This window comes from Pristiophorus japonicus, chromosome 10 (assembly GCF_044704955.1).
Source record: "Pristiophorus japonicus isolate sPriJap1 chromosome 10, sPriJap1.hap1, whole genome shotgun sequence".
In the NCBI taxonomy this organism is placed as follows: Eukaryota; Metazoa; Chordata; class Chondrichthyes; family Pristiophoridae; genus Pristiophorus; species Pristiophorus japonicus.
Window position 1 is genome coordinate 46,768,921 of NC_091986.1, and position 12,835 is coordinate 46,781,755.

Sequence of the window (12,835 nt, forward strand, 5' to 3'; positions counted from 1 at the left end):
ACCACTCTCTCTCGATATATCACTCTCTCTCTCGATATATCACTCTCTCTCTCGATATATCACTCTCTCTCTCGATATATCACTCTCTCTCTCGATATATATATATAAGAAATATATATTACACACATCGCTCACTCTATCTCTCTATCACTCTCTTGCTATCATCATCATCATAGACAGTCCCTCGGAATTGAGGAAGACTTGCTTCCACTCTAAAAATGAGTCCTCAGGTGGCTGAACAGTCCAATACGAGAACCACAGACCCACAGATGGGCTATCACTGTATCTATCTATCTCTCTCCCTGGTTGCCATGGTGTTGAGCTGTGTTGTCGCGCTGTGAGGTCACTGTGTCGCGGGCTGATGACACGCCGGCGCAGCCATGTCGTTCGTTGTGGATTCGGTCATCATGTTCTCGTCGCAGGTCAGTGAAACCGGAGACTGGACACAGAGCCCCGGACTGTCGACCTGTCGGGCCGAGGCAAGGGAGCTTCAGTGGTCAAGGGCATCGCCACCTCGGCTTAGCTCACCCCCTCCATCTCCACCCTCAAATAACATCCCCTCCCCCCCCGTCTCTGACCCCCTGCTCGCCTCCCACCCTCCGTCTCTGACCTCCTGCCTCCCCCCCCGTCTCTGACGACTCAAACAACGCCCCCCCCCGACTCTCCCTCCCTCTCCTAGAATGAACTTGCACATTTAGAATGTGCAGCATAGAAACAAACCATTCGACCCAACAGGTGTCCACTATGCTCCACACGAGCCTCCTCCCACCCTACTTCATCTCACGCTATCAGCATATCCTTCTGTTCCTTTCTCCCTCGTGTGCTTATTCAGATTCCCCTTAACTGCATCATGCTATTCGTCTCAACCGCTCTGTGGTAGCAAGTTCCACAAGTGATGTTCCCTCGTGCCCAGAGTGCCTTGTCTAGTATCAGGATTCACAGCTGTCAGATACCATGGAGAAAACGAGAAAACATTCAATCCAGGACTCTGGAGAGTAGACCTGGAAAGTGACGCAGTGCTTGGCTTGTGTCTCTTTGTGGTTAGCTTGTGATAAGAACACACACAACTTAACCCCTTGCCTTTGTCTGTTAAAGGCAAGGGTCAATTACTCCAATGATAGATTGTAAAGCCACAAAAGAGTGTGTCTGCAATTCTGTCAGAACTGTAGGCATTTGAGAGTACCGCTGAAATCGTGAGAACTGTGTTTCTGTGATCAAAGGCGATCTTCCAATATAAAAGCGTCTTCTGTGTCAGATGTGGCTCAGTGGTAGCACTCATGCTCGTGAGTCAGAAGGTTGTGGGTTCAAATCCCATTCTAGAGACTTGAACCCATAATCCAGGCTGACACTCCCATTGCCAGTACTGAGGGAGCCTTGTACTGTCAGAGGTACTGTCTTTCAGATGAGACCTTAAACCGATGCCCCGTCTGTTTCTCAGATGGACATAAAAGATCTCATGGCACTTGTTAGCGCGAATGTTTCCCAGGAAGAATCACTCAACACTCTGTGGGTCGGTTCCAATATCAAAATGGCCTTTATTACGCCAGCGGGGGGGGAAAGCCTCTGGGTTACACCAGGCACTACGCTCCATCAAACAAAGAAATTCAGTGATATTTATATGTTTTACAACAGTTCACTATAATTACTCAACCTATGTCGGCTGGACACAATCCAATCGTAACGATTATAGATTACAGACAGGTTTCTTTAGGCCAATAGAATTGACCCTCAAGCATCAAGGGGCTGCATGGTCAGCTCATGTTTAACTGGAGCTGATTTATGTCCTTGCGATGTTTTCCAGACCCCCCCTTATCTCTGTTGTCCTTGGGTTCTGCCTGTGCCTGACTTTCTTATCTTAAGATAGTTTCAGGGATTCCTTTGTTCAGTGTTCTGCTAGGACATCTTGTCTGGAGTTGTTGATTAAAGACATTCTGCTGAACTGCAGTGTCATCAGCTATCCAGAAAGTTAGCCAACTTGGTTAGCTGAATACCCCTAGTGCTTTGCGGAATCCCTGGCAGCCATCTTATGGACATTTTACACATATATGGACATTCAAAGGCGAAGGCACCTGCAGAATGTAAGTGCCCGACAACAGCACTATTATGAAGAAGAACAGGGGAGTTATCCCCGGTGGCCTGGCCAATATTTATCCCTCAATCAACATCACTGAAAACAGGTTATCTGGTCATTATCGCATTGTTATTTGTGGGACTTTGTTGTGCGCAAATTGTTAGCTGTGTTTCCGACTTTACAACAGTGACTGCATTTCAAAAGTACTTAATTGGCTGTAAAGTGCTTTGGGTCATCCTGAGGTTGTGAAAGGCGCCATAGAAATGCATCTTTCCTTTTTTCCCTGCCACCTATAATTGACGGGATTTTAACACCATGGTCAAACAAACGGGATTACTGATTGGAGCAATATTTTGAGGAGGTGGATTTAATGTCACCTGCCCTATATGTGATCCCAATGTGTTGTACAATAACACTTAAAAAAAAATACACCAATTGGGCATTTTGTTAAATTTGTGACATTACTGGGATGTCCCGTTCATCTAAATTTTGAGTGTAAATTTGGAGTTGACCCATCACTTTTGTGCTCACTGACCCACATTGGCTCCCAGTCCACCAAAGTCTCGATTTTAAAATTCTCATCCTGGTGTTCAAATTTCTCCAAGGCCTCGCTCCTCCCGATCTCTGTAACCTCCTCCAGCTCTACAACTCTCCGAGATTTCTGCGTTCCTCCAATTCTGGCCTCCTGTGCATCCCCAGTTATCATCGCTCTACCATTGGCAACCGTGCCTTCAGCTGCCTCGGTCCTAAGCTTTGAAATTCCCTCCCTAAACCTCTCTACCTCTCCTCCTCTAAAATGCTGCTTAAAACCTACCTCCACACCTGTCTTACAGGTATATAAAAAAGAAAAGAGTGGCTAAAGTAAATGTTGGTCCCTTAGAGAATGAGATTGGGGAATTAATAATGAAGAACAGGGAAATGGCAGAGACATTGAACAAATATTTTATATCGGTTTTCACGGTAGAAGACACTAAAAACATCCCAGTAATGGATAATCAAGGGACTATAGAGAGGGAGGAACTTAATACTATCACGAATGAAGCAGTACTCAGTAAAATAATGGAACTAAAGGCAGACAAGTCCCCTGGACCTGATGGCTTATGTTCAAGGGTCTTAAAAGAAGTGGCAGCAGAGATAGTGGATGCATTGGTTGTAATGTACCAAAATTCCCTGGATTCTGGGGCGGTCCCAGCAGATTGAAAAAACCGCAAATGTAACGCACCTATTTAAAAAAGGAGGCAGACAAAAAACAGGAAACTATAGACCAGTTAGCCTATCATCTGTCATTGGGAAAATTCTGGAGTCCATTATTAAGGAAGCAATAATGGGACATTTGGAAAAGCATAATTTCAATCAAGCAGAGTCAGCATGGTTTTATGAAAGGGAAATCATGTTTGACACATTTGCTGGAGTTCTTTGAGGATGTAACATAGAAACATAGAAAATAGGTGCAGGAGTAGGCCATTCGGCCCTTCTAGCCTGCACCGCCATTCAATGAGTTCATGGCTGAACATGCAACTTCAGTACCCCATTCCTGCTTTCTCACCATACCCCTTGCTTCCCCTAGTAGTAAGGACTTCATCTAACTCCTTTTTGAATATATTTAGTGAATTGGCCTCAACAACTTTCTGTGGTAGAGAATTCCACAGGTTCACCACTCTCTGGGTGAAGAAATTCCTCCCCATCTCGGTCCTAAATGGCTTCCCCCTTATCCTTAGACTGTGTCCTCTGGTTCTGGACTTCCCCAACATTGGGAACATTCTTCCTGCATCTAACCTGTCTAACCCCGTCAGAATTTTAAACGTTTCTATGAGGTCCCCTCTCATTCTTCTGAACTCCAGTGAATACAAGCCCAGTTGATCCAGTCTTTCTTGATAGGTCAGTCCCGCCATCCCGGGAATCAGTCTGGTGAACCTTCGCTGCACTCCCTCAATAGCAAGAATGTCCTTCCTCAGGTTAGGAGACCAAAACTGTACACAATACTCCAGGTGTGGCCTCACCAAGGCCCTGTACAACTGTAGCAACACCTCCCTGCCCCTGTATTCAAATCCCCTCGCTATGAAGGCCAACATGCCATTTGCTTTCTTAACCGCATGCTGTACTTGCATGCCAACCTTCAATGACTGATGTACCATGACACCCAGGTCTCATTACACCTCCCCTTTTCCTAATCTGTCACCATTCAGATAATAGTCTGTCTCTGTTTTTACCACCAAAGTGGATAACCTCACATTTATCCACATTATACTTCATCTGCCATGCATTTGCCCACTCACCTAACCTATCCAAGTCGCTCTGCAGCCTCATAGCATCCTCCTCACAGCTCACACTGCCACCTAACTTAGTGTCATCCGCAAATTTGGAGATACTACATTTAATCCCTTCGTCTAAATCATTAATATACAGTGTAAACAGCTGGGGCCCCAGCACAGAACCTTGCGGTACCCCACTAGTCACCGCCTGCCATTCTGAAAAGTACCCATTTACTCCTACTCTTTGCTTCCTGTCTGACAACCATTTCTCAATCCATGTCAGCACACTACCCCCAATCCCATGTGCTTTAACTTTGCACATTAATCTCTTGTGTGGAACCTTGTCGAAAGCCTTCTGAAAGTCCAAATATACCACATCAACTGGTTCTCCCTTGTCCACTCTACTGGAAACATCCTCAAAAAATTCCAGAAGATTTGTCAAGCATGATTTCCCTTTCACAAATCCATGCTGACTTGGACCTATCATGTCGCCTCTTTCCAAATGCGCTGCTATGACATCCTTAATAATTGATTCCATCATCTTACCCACTATCGATGTCAGGCTGACCGGTCTATAATTCCCTGTTTTCTCTCTCCCTCCTTTTTTAAAAAGTGGGGTTACATTGGCTACCCTCCACTCGATAGGAACTGATCCAGAGTCAATGGAATGTTGGAAAATTACTGACAATGCATCCGCTATTTCCAAGGCTACCTCCTTAAGTACTCTGGGATGCAGTCCATCAGGCCCTGGAGAATTATCGGCCTTCAATCCCATCAATTTCCCCAACACAATTTCCCGACTAATAAGGATTTCCCTCAGTTCCTCCTCCTTACTAGACCCTCTGACCCTTCTTATATCCGGAATGTTGTTAGTGTCCTCCTTAGTGAATACCGAACCTAAGTACTTGTTCAATTGGTCCGCCATTTCTTTGTTCCCCGTTATGACTTCAGGGGACCTACATTTGTCTTTACTAACCTTTTTCTCTTTATATATCTATAGAAACTTTTGCAATCCGTCTTAATGTTCCCTGCAAGCTTCCTCTCTGCCCTAATCAAACCCTTCGTCCTCCTCTGCTGAGTTCTAAATTTATCCCAGTCTCCAGGTTTGCTGCTATTTCTGGCCAATTTGTATGCCACTTCCTTGGCTTTAATACTATCCCTGATTTCCCTTGATAGCCACGGTTGAGCCACCTTCGCTTTTTTATTTTTATGCCAGACAGGAATGTACAATTGTTGTCGTTCATCCATGCGGTCTCTAAATGTCTGCCATTGCCCATCCACAGTCAACCCCTCAAGTATCATTCGCCAATCAATCCTAGCCAATTCACACCTCATACCTTCAAAGTTACCCTTCTTTAAGTTCTGGACCATGGTCTCTGAATTAACTGTTTCATTCTCCATCCTAATGCAGAATTCCACCATATTATGGTCACTCTTCCCCAAGGGGCCTCGCACAACGAGATCGCTAATTAATCCTCTCTTATTACACAACACCCAGTCTAAGATGGCCTCTCCCCTAGTTGGTTCTTCGACATATTGGTGTAGAAAACCATCCCTTATGCACTCCAGGAAATCCTCTTCCACTGTATTGCTTCCAGTTTGGTTAGCCCAATCTATGTGCATATTAAAGTCACCCATTATAACTGCTGCACCCTTATTGCATGCACCCATAATTTCCTGTTTGATGCCCTCCCCAACATCACTACTACTGTTTGGAGGTCTGTACACAACTCCCACTAACGTTTTTTGCCCTTTGGTGTTCTGCAGCTCTACCCATATAGATTCCACATCATTCAAGCTAATGTAATTCCTAATTATTGTATTAATCTCCTCTTTAACCAGCAATGCTACCCCACCTCCTTTTCCTTTTATTCTATCCTTCCTGAATGTTGAATACCCCTGGATGTTGAGTTCCCAGCCCTGATCATCCTGGAGCCACGTCTCCGTTACCCCAATCACATCATATTTGTTAACATCTATTTGCACAGTTAATTCATCCACCTTATTACGGATACTCCTTGCATTAAGACACAAGACCTTCAGGCTTGTTTTTTTAACACCCTTTGTCCTTTTAGAATTTTGTTGTACAGTGGCCCTTTTTGTTCTTTGTCTTGCGTTTCTCTGCCCTCCACTTTTTCTCATCTCCTTCCTGTTTTTTGCTTTTATCTCCTTTTTGTTTCCCTCTGTCTCCCTCCATTGGTTCCCATCCCCCTGCCATATTAGTTTAACTCCTCCCCAACAGTACTAGCAAACAATCCCCCTTGGACATTGGTTCCGGTCCTGCCCAGGTGCAGACCGTCCTGTTTGTACTGGTCCCACCTCCCCCATTCAAATGCCCCAGGAATTTGAATCCCTCCTTGCTGCACCACTGCTCAAGCCACGTACTCATCTGTGCTATCCTGCGATTCCTACTCTGACTAGCACGTGGTACTGGTAGCAATCCCGAGATTACTACTTTTGAGGTCCTACTTTTTAATTTACCTCCTAGCTCCTTAAATTTGTTTCGTAGGACCTCATCCCTTTTTTTACCTATGTCGTTGGTACCAATGTGCACCACGACAACTGGCTGTTCTCTCTCCCTTTTTAGAATGTCCTGCACCCGCTCCGAGATATCCTTGACCCTTGCACCAGGGAGGCAACATACTATCCTGGAGTCTCGGTTGCGGCCGCAGAAACACCTATCTATTCCCCTAACAATTGAATCCCCTATCACTATTGCTCTCCCACTCTTTTTCCTGCCCTCCTGTGTAACAGAGCCAGCCACGGTGCCATGAACTTGGCTGCTGCTGCCCTCCCCTGATGAGTCATCTCCCTCAACAGTACTCAAAGCAGTGTATTTGTTTTGCAGGGGGATGACCACAGGGGACCCTTGCACTACCTTCTTTGCACTGCTCTTCCTGCTGGTCTTCCATTCCCTATCTGGCTGTGGACCCTTCTCTTGTGGTATGACCAACTCGCTACACGTGCTACTCACGTCATTCTCAGCATCGTGGATGCTCCAGAGTGAATCCACTCTCAGCTCCAACTCCACAACGCGGACCGTCAGGAGCTGGAGGTGGATACACTTCCTGCACATGTAGTCGTCAGGGACACTGGAGTCGTTCCTGAGTTCCCACATGGTACAGGAGGAGCATAACACGCGACCGAGCTCTTCTGCCATGACTTAACCTTTAGATAGGCAACAATAATGTTAAAGTTTACTCACTGTTAAAGAGAAGAAAGAAAAACTACTCACCAAACACCAGCCAATCAATTAACCCCTTTGGCTATGATGTCACCTTTCTGTTTCTTTTTATTTCTTTTTTGCCTTCTCCCTGTAGCTGCACAAGTACGCCTTTTATAGGCCTCTGACCCCGAACTCGCGCCTCACTAACTGCCGCCGCCTCTCGCTGCCGCTGGGCCTTTTATAGGCCTCCGACCCCGGACTCGTGCCTCACTAACTGCCGCCGCCTCTCGCTGCCGCTGGGCCTTTTATAGGCCTCTGACCCCGAACTCGCGCCTCACTAACTGCCGCCGCCTCTCGCTGCCGCTGGGCCTTTTATAGGCCTCCGACCCCGGACTCGCGCCTCACTAACTTCCACCGCCTCTCGCTGCCGCTGGGCCTTTTATAGGCCTCCGACCCCGGACTCGCGCCTCACTAACGAGCAAGGTGGATAAGGGAACCAGTGGATGTGGTGTATTTGGACTTCCAGAAGGCATTCGATAAGGCGTCACATAAAAGGTTACTGCCCAAGATTAAAGTTCATGAGTTTGGGGGTAATATATTAGAATGGATAGAGGTTTGGCTAATTAACAGAAAACAGAGAGTCAGGATAAATGGGTCATTTTCCGGTTGGCAAACAGTAACTAGTTGGATGCCGCAGGGATTGGTGCTCAGGCCTCAATTATTTACAATCTATATTAATGACTTGGATAAACAGACTGAGTGTAATGTAGCCAAGTTTGCTGATGATATAAAGATGGGTGGGAAAGCAAATTGTGAGAAGGACACAAAAAATCTGCAAAGGGATATAGACAGGACAAGTGAGTGGGAAAACATTTGGCAAATGGAGTATAATGTGGGAAAATGTGAGGTTATCCACTTTGGCAGAAAAAATAGAAAAGCAAATTACAATTTAAATGGAGAAAAATTGCAAAGTGCTGTAGTACAGAGGGACCGGGGGATCCTTGTGCATGAAACACAAAAAGTTAGTATGCAAGTACAGCAAGTAATCAGGAAGGCAAATGGAATGTTGGCCTTTATTGCAAGGGGGATTGAGTATAAAAGCAGAGAAGTCCTGCTACAATTGTACAGGTATTGGTGAGGCCACACCTAGAGTATTGCATGCAGTTTTGGTCTCTATTTAAGGGAGGATATTCTTGCATTGGAAGCTATTCAGAGAAGGTTCCCTAGATGAGGGAGATGAAGGGGTTGACTTATGAAGAAAGTTGGGCCTATACACATTGGAGTTCAGAAGAATGAGAGGTGATCTTATCGAAACATATAAGATAATGAGAGGGTTCGACAAGGTGGATGCAGAGAGGATTTTTCCACTCATAGGGGAAACTAAAACTCGGGGATATAGTCTCAGAATAAGGGGCCACCTTTAAAACTGAGATGGGGAGGAATTTCTTCTCTGAGGGTTGTAAATCTATGGAATTCTCTGCCCCCAGCGAGCTAAGGAGGCTGGGTCATTGAATATATTTAAGGTGGAGATAGACGGATTTTTGAGCGATAAGGGAATATAGGGTTATAGGGAGCGAGCAGGGAAGTGAAGCTGAGTCCATGATCAGATCAGCCATGATCTTATTAAATGGCAGAGCAGGCTCGAGGCGCCAGGTGGCCTACTCCTGCTCCTATTTCTTATGTTCTTATGTGGCTCGATGTCAAATTCTGTTTGGCAACGCTCCTGTGAAGCACCTTGGGATAATTTACTACAAAGGTGCTATGTAAATGCAAGTTTTTGTTTTTGAGTGGTTTAAAAGAAACTGGCAGGTCATAGAGTGGATAACTGCCCTCCTGGCTGATCTCCCACCTTGCACCCTCCCTAAACTCATCCAAAACTCTGCTGCCCGTATCCTAACTCACCAAGTCCTTTTCCGAGCTCTGGAACTCCCTCCCTAAATCTCTCTGCCTCTCCTCCTTTAAGATGCTTCTTAAAACCTATCTCTTTGACCAAGCTTTTGGTCACCTGCCCTAATATCTCCTTGTGTGGCTCAGTGTAAAATGTTATCTGATAATGCTCCTGTGAAGTGCTCGGAGACATTTTACTATGCTAAAGGCGCTATACAAATGCAAGTTGTTGTGATGTGTTAGTTTGAGATTTCAAACCATTGGACTATTCTTGTCCTACGCATGTGAATGCTGCACCTCCAATTTGTTCGGGATATTGACGTTTTTTGTGCACCTCTTTTGCAGGTCCTGTTTTTTGGATTCGGGTGGCTTTTCTTTATGCGTCAGTTATTCAAAGATTATGAGGTAAATTTCCAAGTACTACAAAGCCAACTCGATGGGATTGCTATTATCTGTGGAACAAGTATCCAAAATAAGGTTCATTATGGCTATGCTCTTATTGGATACAATTTGCTCCTCAAAAGAATCTTTTTTAAGTTAGTTGTACCTTGTTTGAATTTCTTTGCGATTTTGAGTGTAGACATTCAGGTTATTTTTAAAAATTCTCATTTCTTTGTACTCAATGGGGATAGAATTGAAAAATGGAAGATATGTTGAACGTATAGAACCTTGTTTAGATCATACTACAAGTACTGTACACAGTTCTGGTCTCCATATATCTTGGTTAGACCAAACTTGTAACACTGCACAATTCTGGTCTCCATATTACAAAAAGGATATAGAGATACTAGAGAAGGTGCAAAAAAGATTTACAAGGACCATACCAGAACTGAGAGGTTATACCTATCAGGAAAGATTGAACTGGTTGGGGCTGTTGAGAAACTGAATTAATATTTAATAAATATAGCACCCTGTCTTTCTCCCCCCTCTCCCACCCAAAAAGAACAGTAAATAATCCCAGTGAAAGTGTTTTCTTCATCAGAATGCACATGTAGATTGTACTATGTGAGAGAAATCTTTGTTATGCAGGCCTAGGTTTTCTGATTGTAATACTGATATAATAATCCACCAAACAAATGTTCATTAATGTCCTTTAGGGAAGGAAACCAGCCGTCCTTACCCGGTCTGGGCCTATATGTGACTCCAGACCCACACACTAATGTGGTTGACTCTTAACCGCCCTCAGAAGTGGCCCAGCAAGTCACTTAGCTAAGGGCAACTAGGCATGGGCAATAAAAGCTGGCCTTTCCAGTGGCACCCGCATCCTGAGAATGAATGATATGGTAATGGATTGAAGTAGTATAGGAGCAGGCGCGAGTGGAGCATAAATGCTAGCATAGAGTCCCCTGAGTGCATCTCGCTCTCCAACCAGTATTCTGTTCTGGGGAGTGCAACCAGAGCCAAGTCCACGACACCACAGGTGGCTCAACTGCACAGGTCGGGGAGGAAGAAGCGTGGAAGAACAATAGTGGTAGTGGATTCAATAGTTAGGGGAGCAGACAGGCATTTCTGCGGCCGCAACTCCAGGATGTTATGTTGCCTCCCTGTTGCCAGGGTCAAGGATGTCACCGAGTAGCTGCAGGGCATTCTGGGGGGAGAAGTTGAACAGCCAGAGGTCATGGTCCATATCGGTACCAATGGCATAGGTAGAAAGAGGGATGGGATCTTGCAGGCAGAGTTTAGGGAGCTAGGAGAGATTAAAAAGCAGGACCTCAAAAGGTAATAATCTCCGTATTAGTCCTAGTGCCACCTGCTCGTGAGTACACAAATAGGAGGATAGAGCAGATGAAAGCATGGCTGAAGAGTTGGTGCAGGTGGGAGGGCTGTAGATTCCTGAGGCATTGGGACCGTTTCTAGGGGAGGTGGGACCTGTACAAGCCTCAACAGAACCGGGACCAATATCCTCGTGGGGGGGTTTGCTAGTGTTGTTGGTGAGCGTTTAAACTAGCTTGGCACGGGGATGGAAACCTAAGAATAGATTCAAAAGGGAGAGCAGCAAAGCTGAAATTGGAAAGCAAAAACAAAGGAAGTAAATTTGGATGACAGAGGAAACAAGGGCTAGAAAATAGACAACAAGGGAGTTTGGCAGTGCTAAATGGTATATACTTCAATGCAAGGAGTCCAGGGAATAAGGCAGATGAGCTGAGAGCACAGATAGACACTTTAGAGTATGATAGCTATTACTGAGACACGACTGAAAGAAAGGCAGCTATAGCAGCTCAACAACATTCCTGTTTACAGGGTTTTCAGATGGGATAGTGGCGGGGGGGGGGGTCACAGTATTGATTAAAGTAACAATTACAGCTGTGAGGAGGGATGATATAAGAACATAAGAAATAGGAGTAGGCCATTTGGCCTCTTGAGCCTACTCTGCCATTTAATAAGATCATAGCTGATCTGACCATGGACTCAGCTCTTACTTCCCTGCCCGCTCCCCATAACCCTTTATTCCCTTATTGCTCAAAAATCTGTCTATCTCCGCCTTAAATATATACAATGACCCAGCCTCCACAGCTCTCTGGGGCAGAGAATTTCACAGATTTACAACCCTCTGAGAGAAGAAATTCTTACTCATCTCAGTATTAAATCGGCGGGCCCTTATTCTGAGACTATGCCCCCTAGTTTTGGTTTCCCCTATGAGTGGAAATATCCTCTGCATCCACCTTATCGAGCCCCCTCATTATCTTATATATTTCAATAAGATCACCTCTCATTCTTCTGAACTCCAATGAGTATAGGCCCAACCTGCTCCACTTATCTTCATAAGTCAACCCCCTCATCTCCGGATTCAACCTAGTGAACCTTCTCTGAACAGCCTTCAATGCAAGTATATCCTTCCTTAAATATGGAGACCAAAACTACGCAGTGCTCTAGGTGTGGCCTCACCAATACCCTATACAGTTGTAGCAGGACTTCTCTGCTTTTATACTCCATCCCCCTTCCAATAAAGGCCAACATTCCATTTGCCTTACTGATTACTTGCTGTACCTGCATGCTAACTTTTTGTTTCATGCACAAGGACCCCAGCTCCCTCTGTATTGCAGCACTTTGCAATTTTTCTCCATTTAAATTGTAATTTGCTTTTCTATTTTTCTGCCAAAGTGCATAACCTCACATTTTCCCACATTATACTCCTGCCATATTTTTGCCCACTCACTTGTCCTGTCTATATCCCTTTTCAGATTTTTTGTGTCCTCCTCATAATTTGCTTTCCCACCCATCTTTATATCATCAGCAAACTTGGCGACATTATACTCGGTCCCTTCATCCAAGTCAAATAGTTGAGGCCCCGGCATCCTACTCGTTACTGTTTGCCAATCTGAAAATGACCCATTTATCCTGACTCTCTGTTTTCTGTTAGTTAGCCAATCCTCTATCCATGCTAATATATTACCCCCAACCCTGTGAACTTTTATCTTGTGCAGTAATCTTTTATGTGACACCTTATCAAATGCCTCC

At 45.0% G+C, this 12,835-nt stretch overlaps 1 protein-coding gene across 2 annotated transcripts in view; it reads left to right on the top strand.

The window, feature by feature from the left end:
* The first annotated feature begins 353 nt into the window (after nucleotides 1-353).
* LOC139274727 (Golgi pH regulator) overlaps nucleotides 354-12,835 on the top strand; it is a 122,219-nt gene continuing 109,737 nt past the window's right edge. The window contains exons 1-2 of one of the 2 annotated variants that reach the window (XM_070891411.1): nucleotides 354-422; nucleotides 9,722-9,781. In XM_070891411.1, the coding sequence (XP_070747512.1) occupies nucleotides 381-422; nucleotides 9,722-9,781 (102 nt within the window). In that variant the 5' untranslated portion in view covers nucleotides 354-380. Of the gene's footprint in view, nucleotides 423-9,721; nucleotides 9,782-12,835 lie in introns of those variants that run through there. The other variant, XM_070891412.1, reaches the window with a different exon arrangement.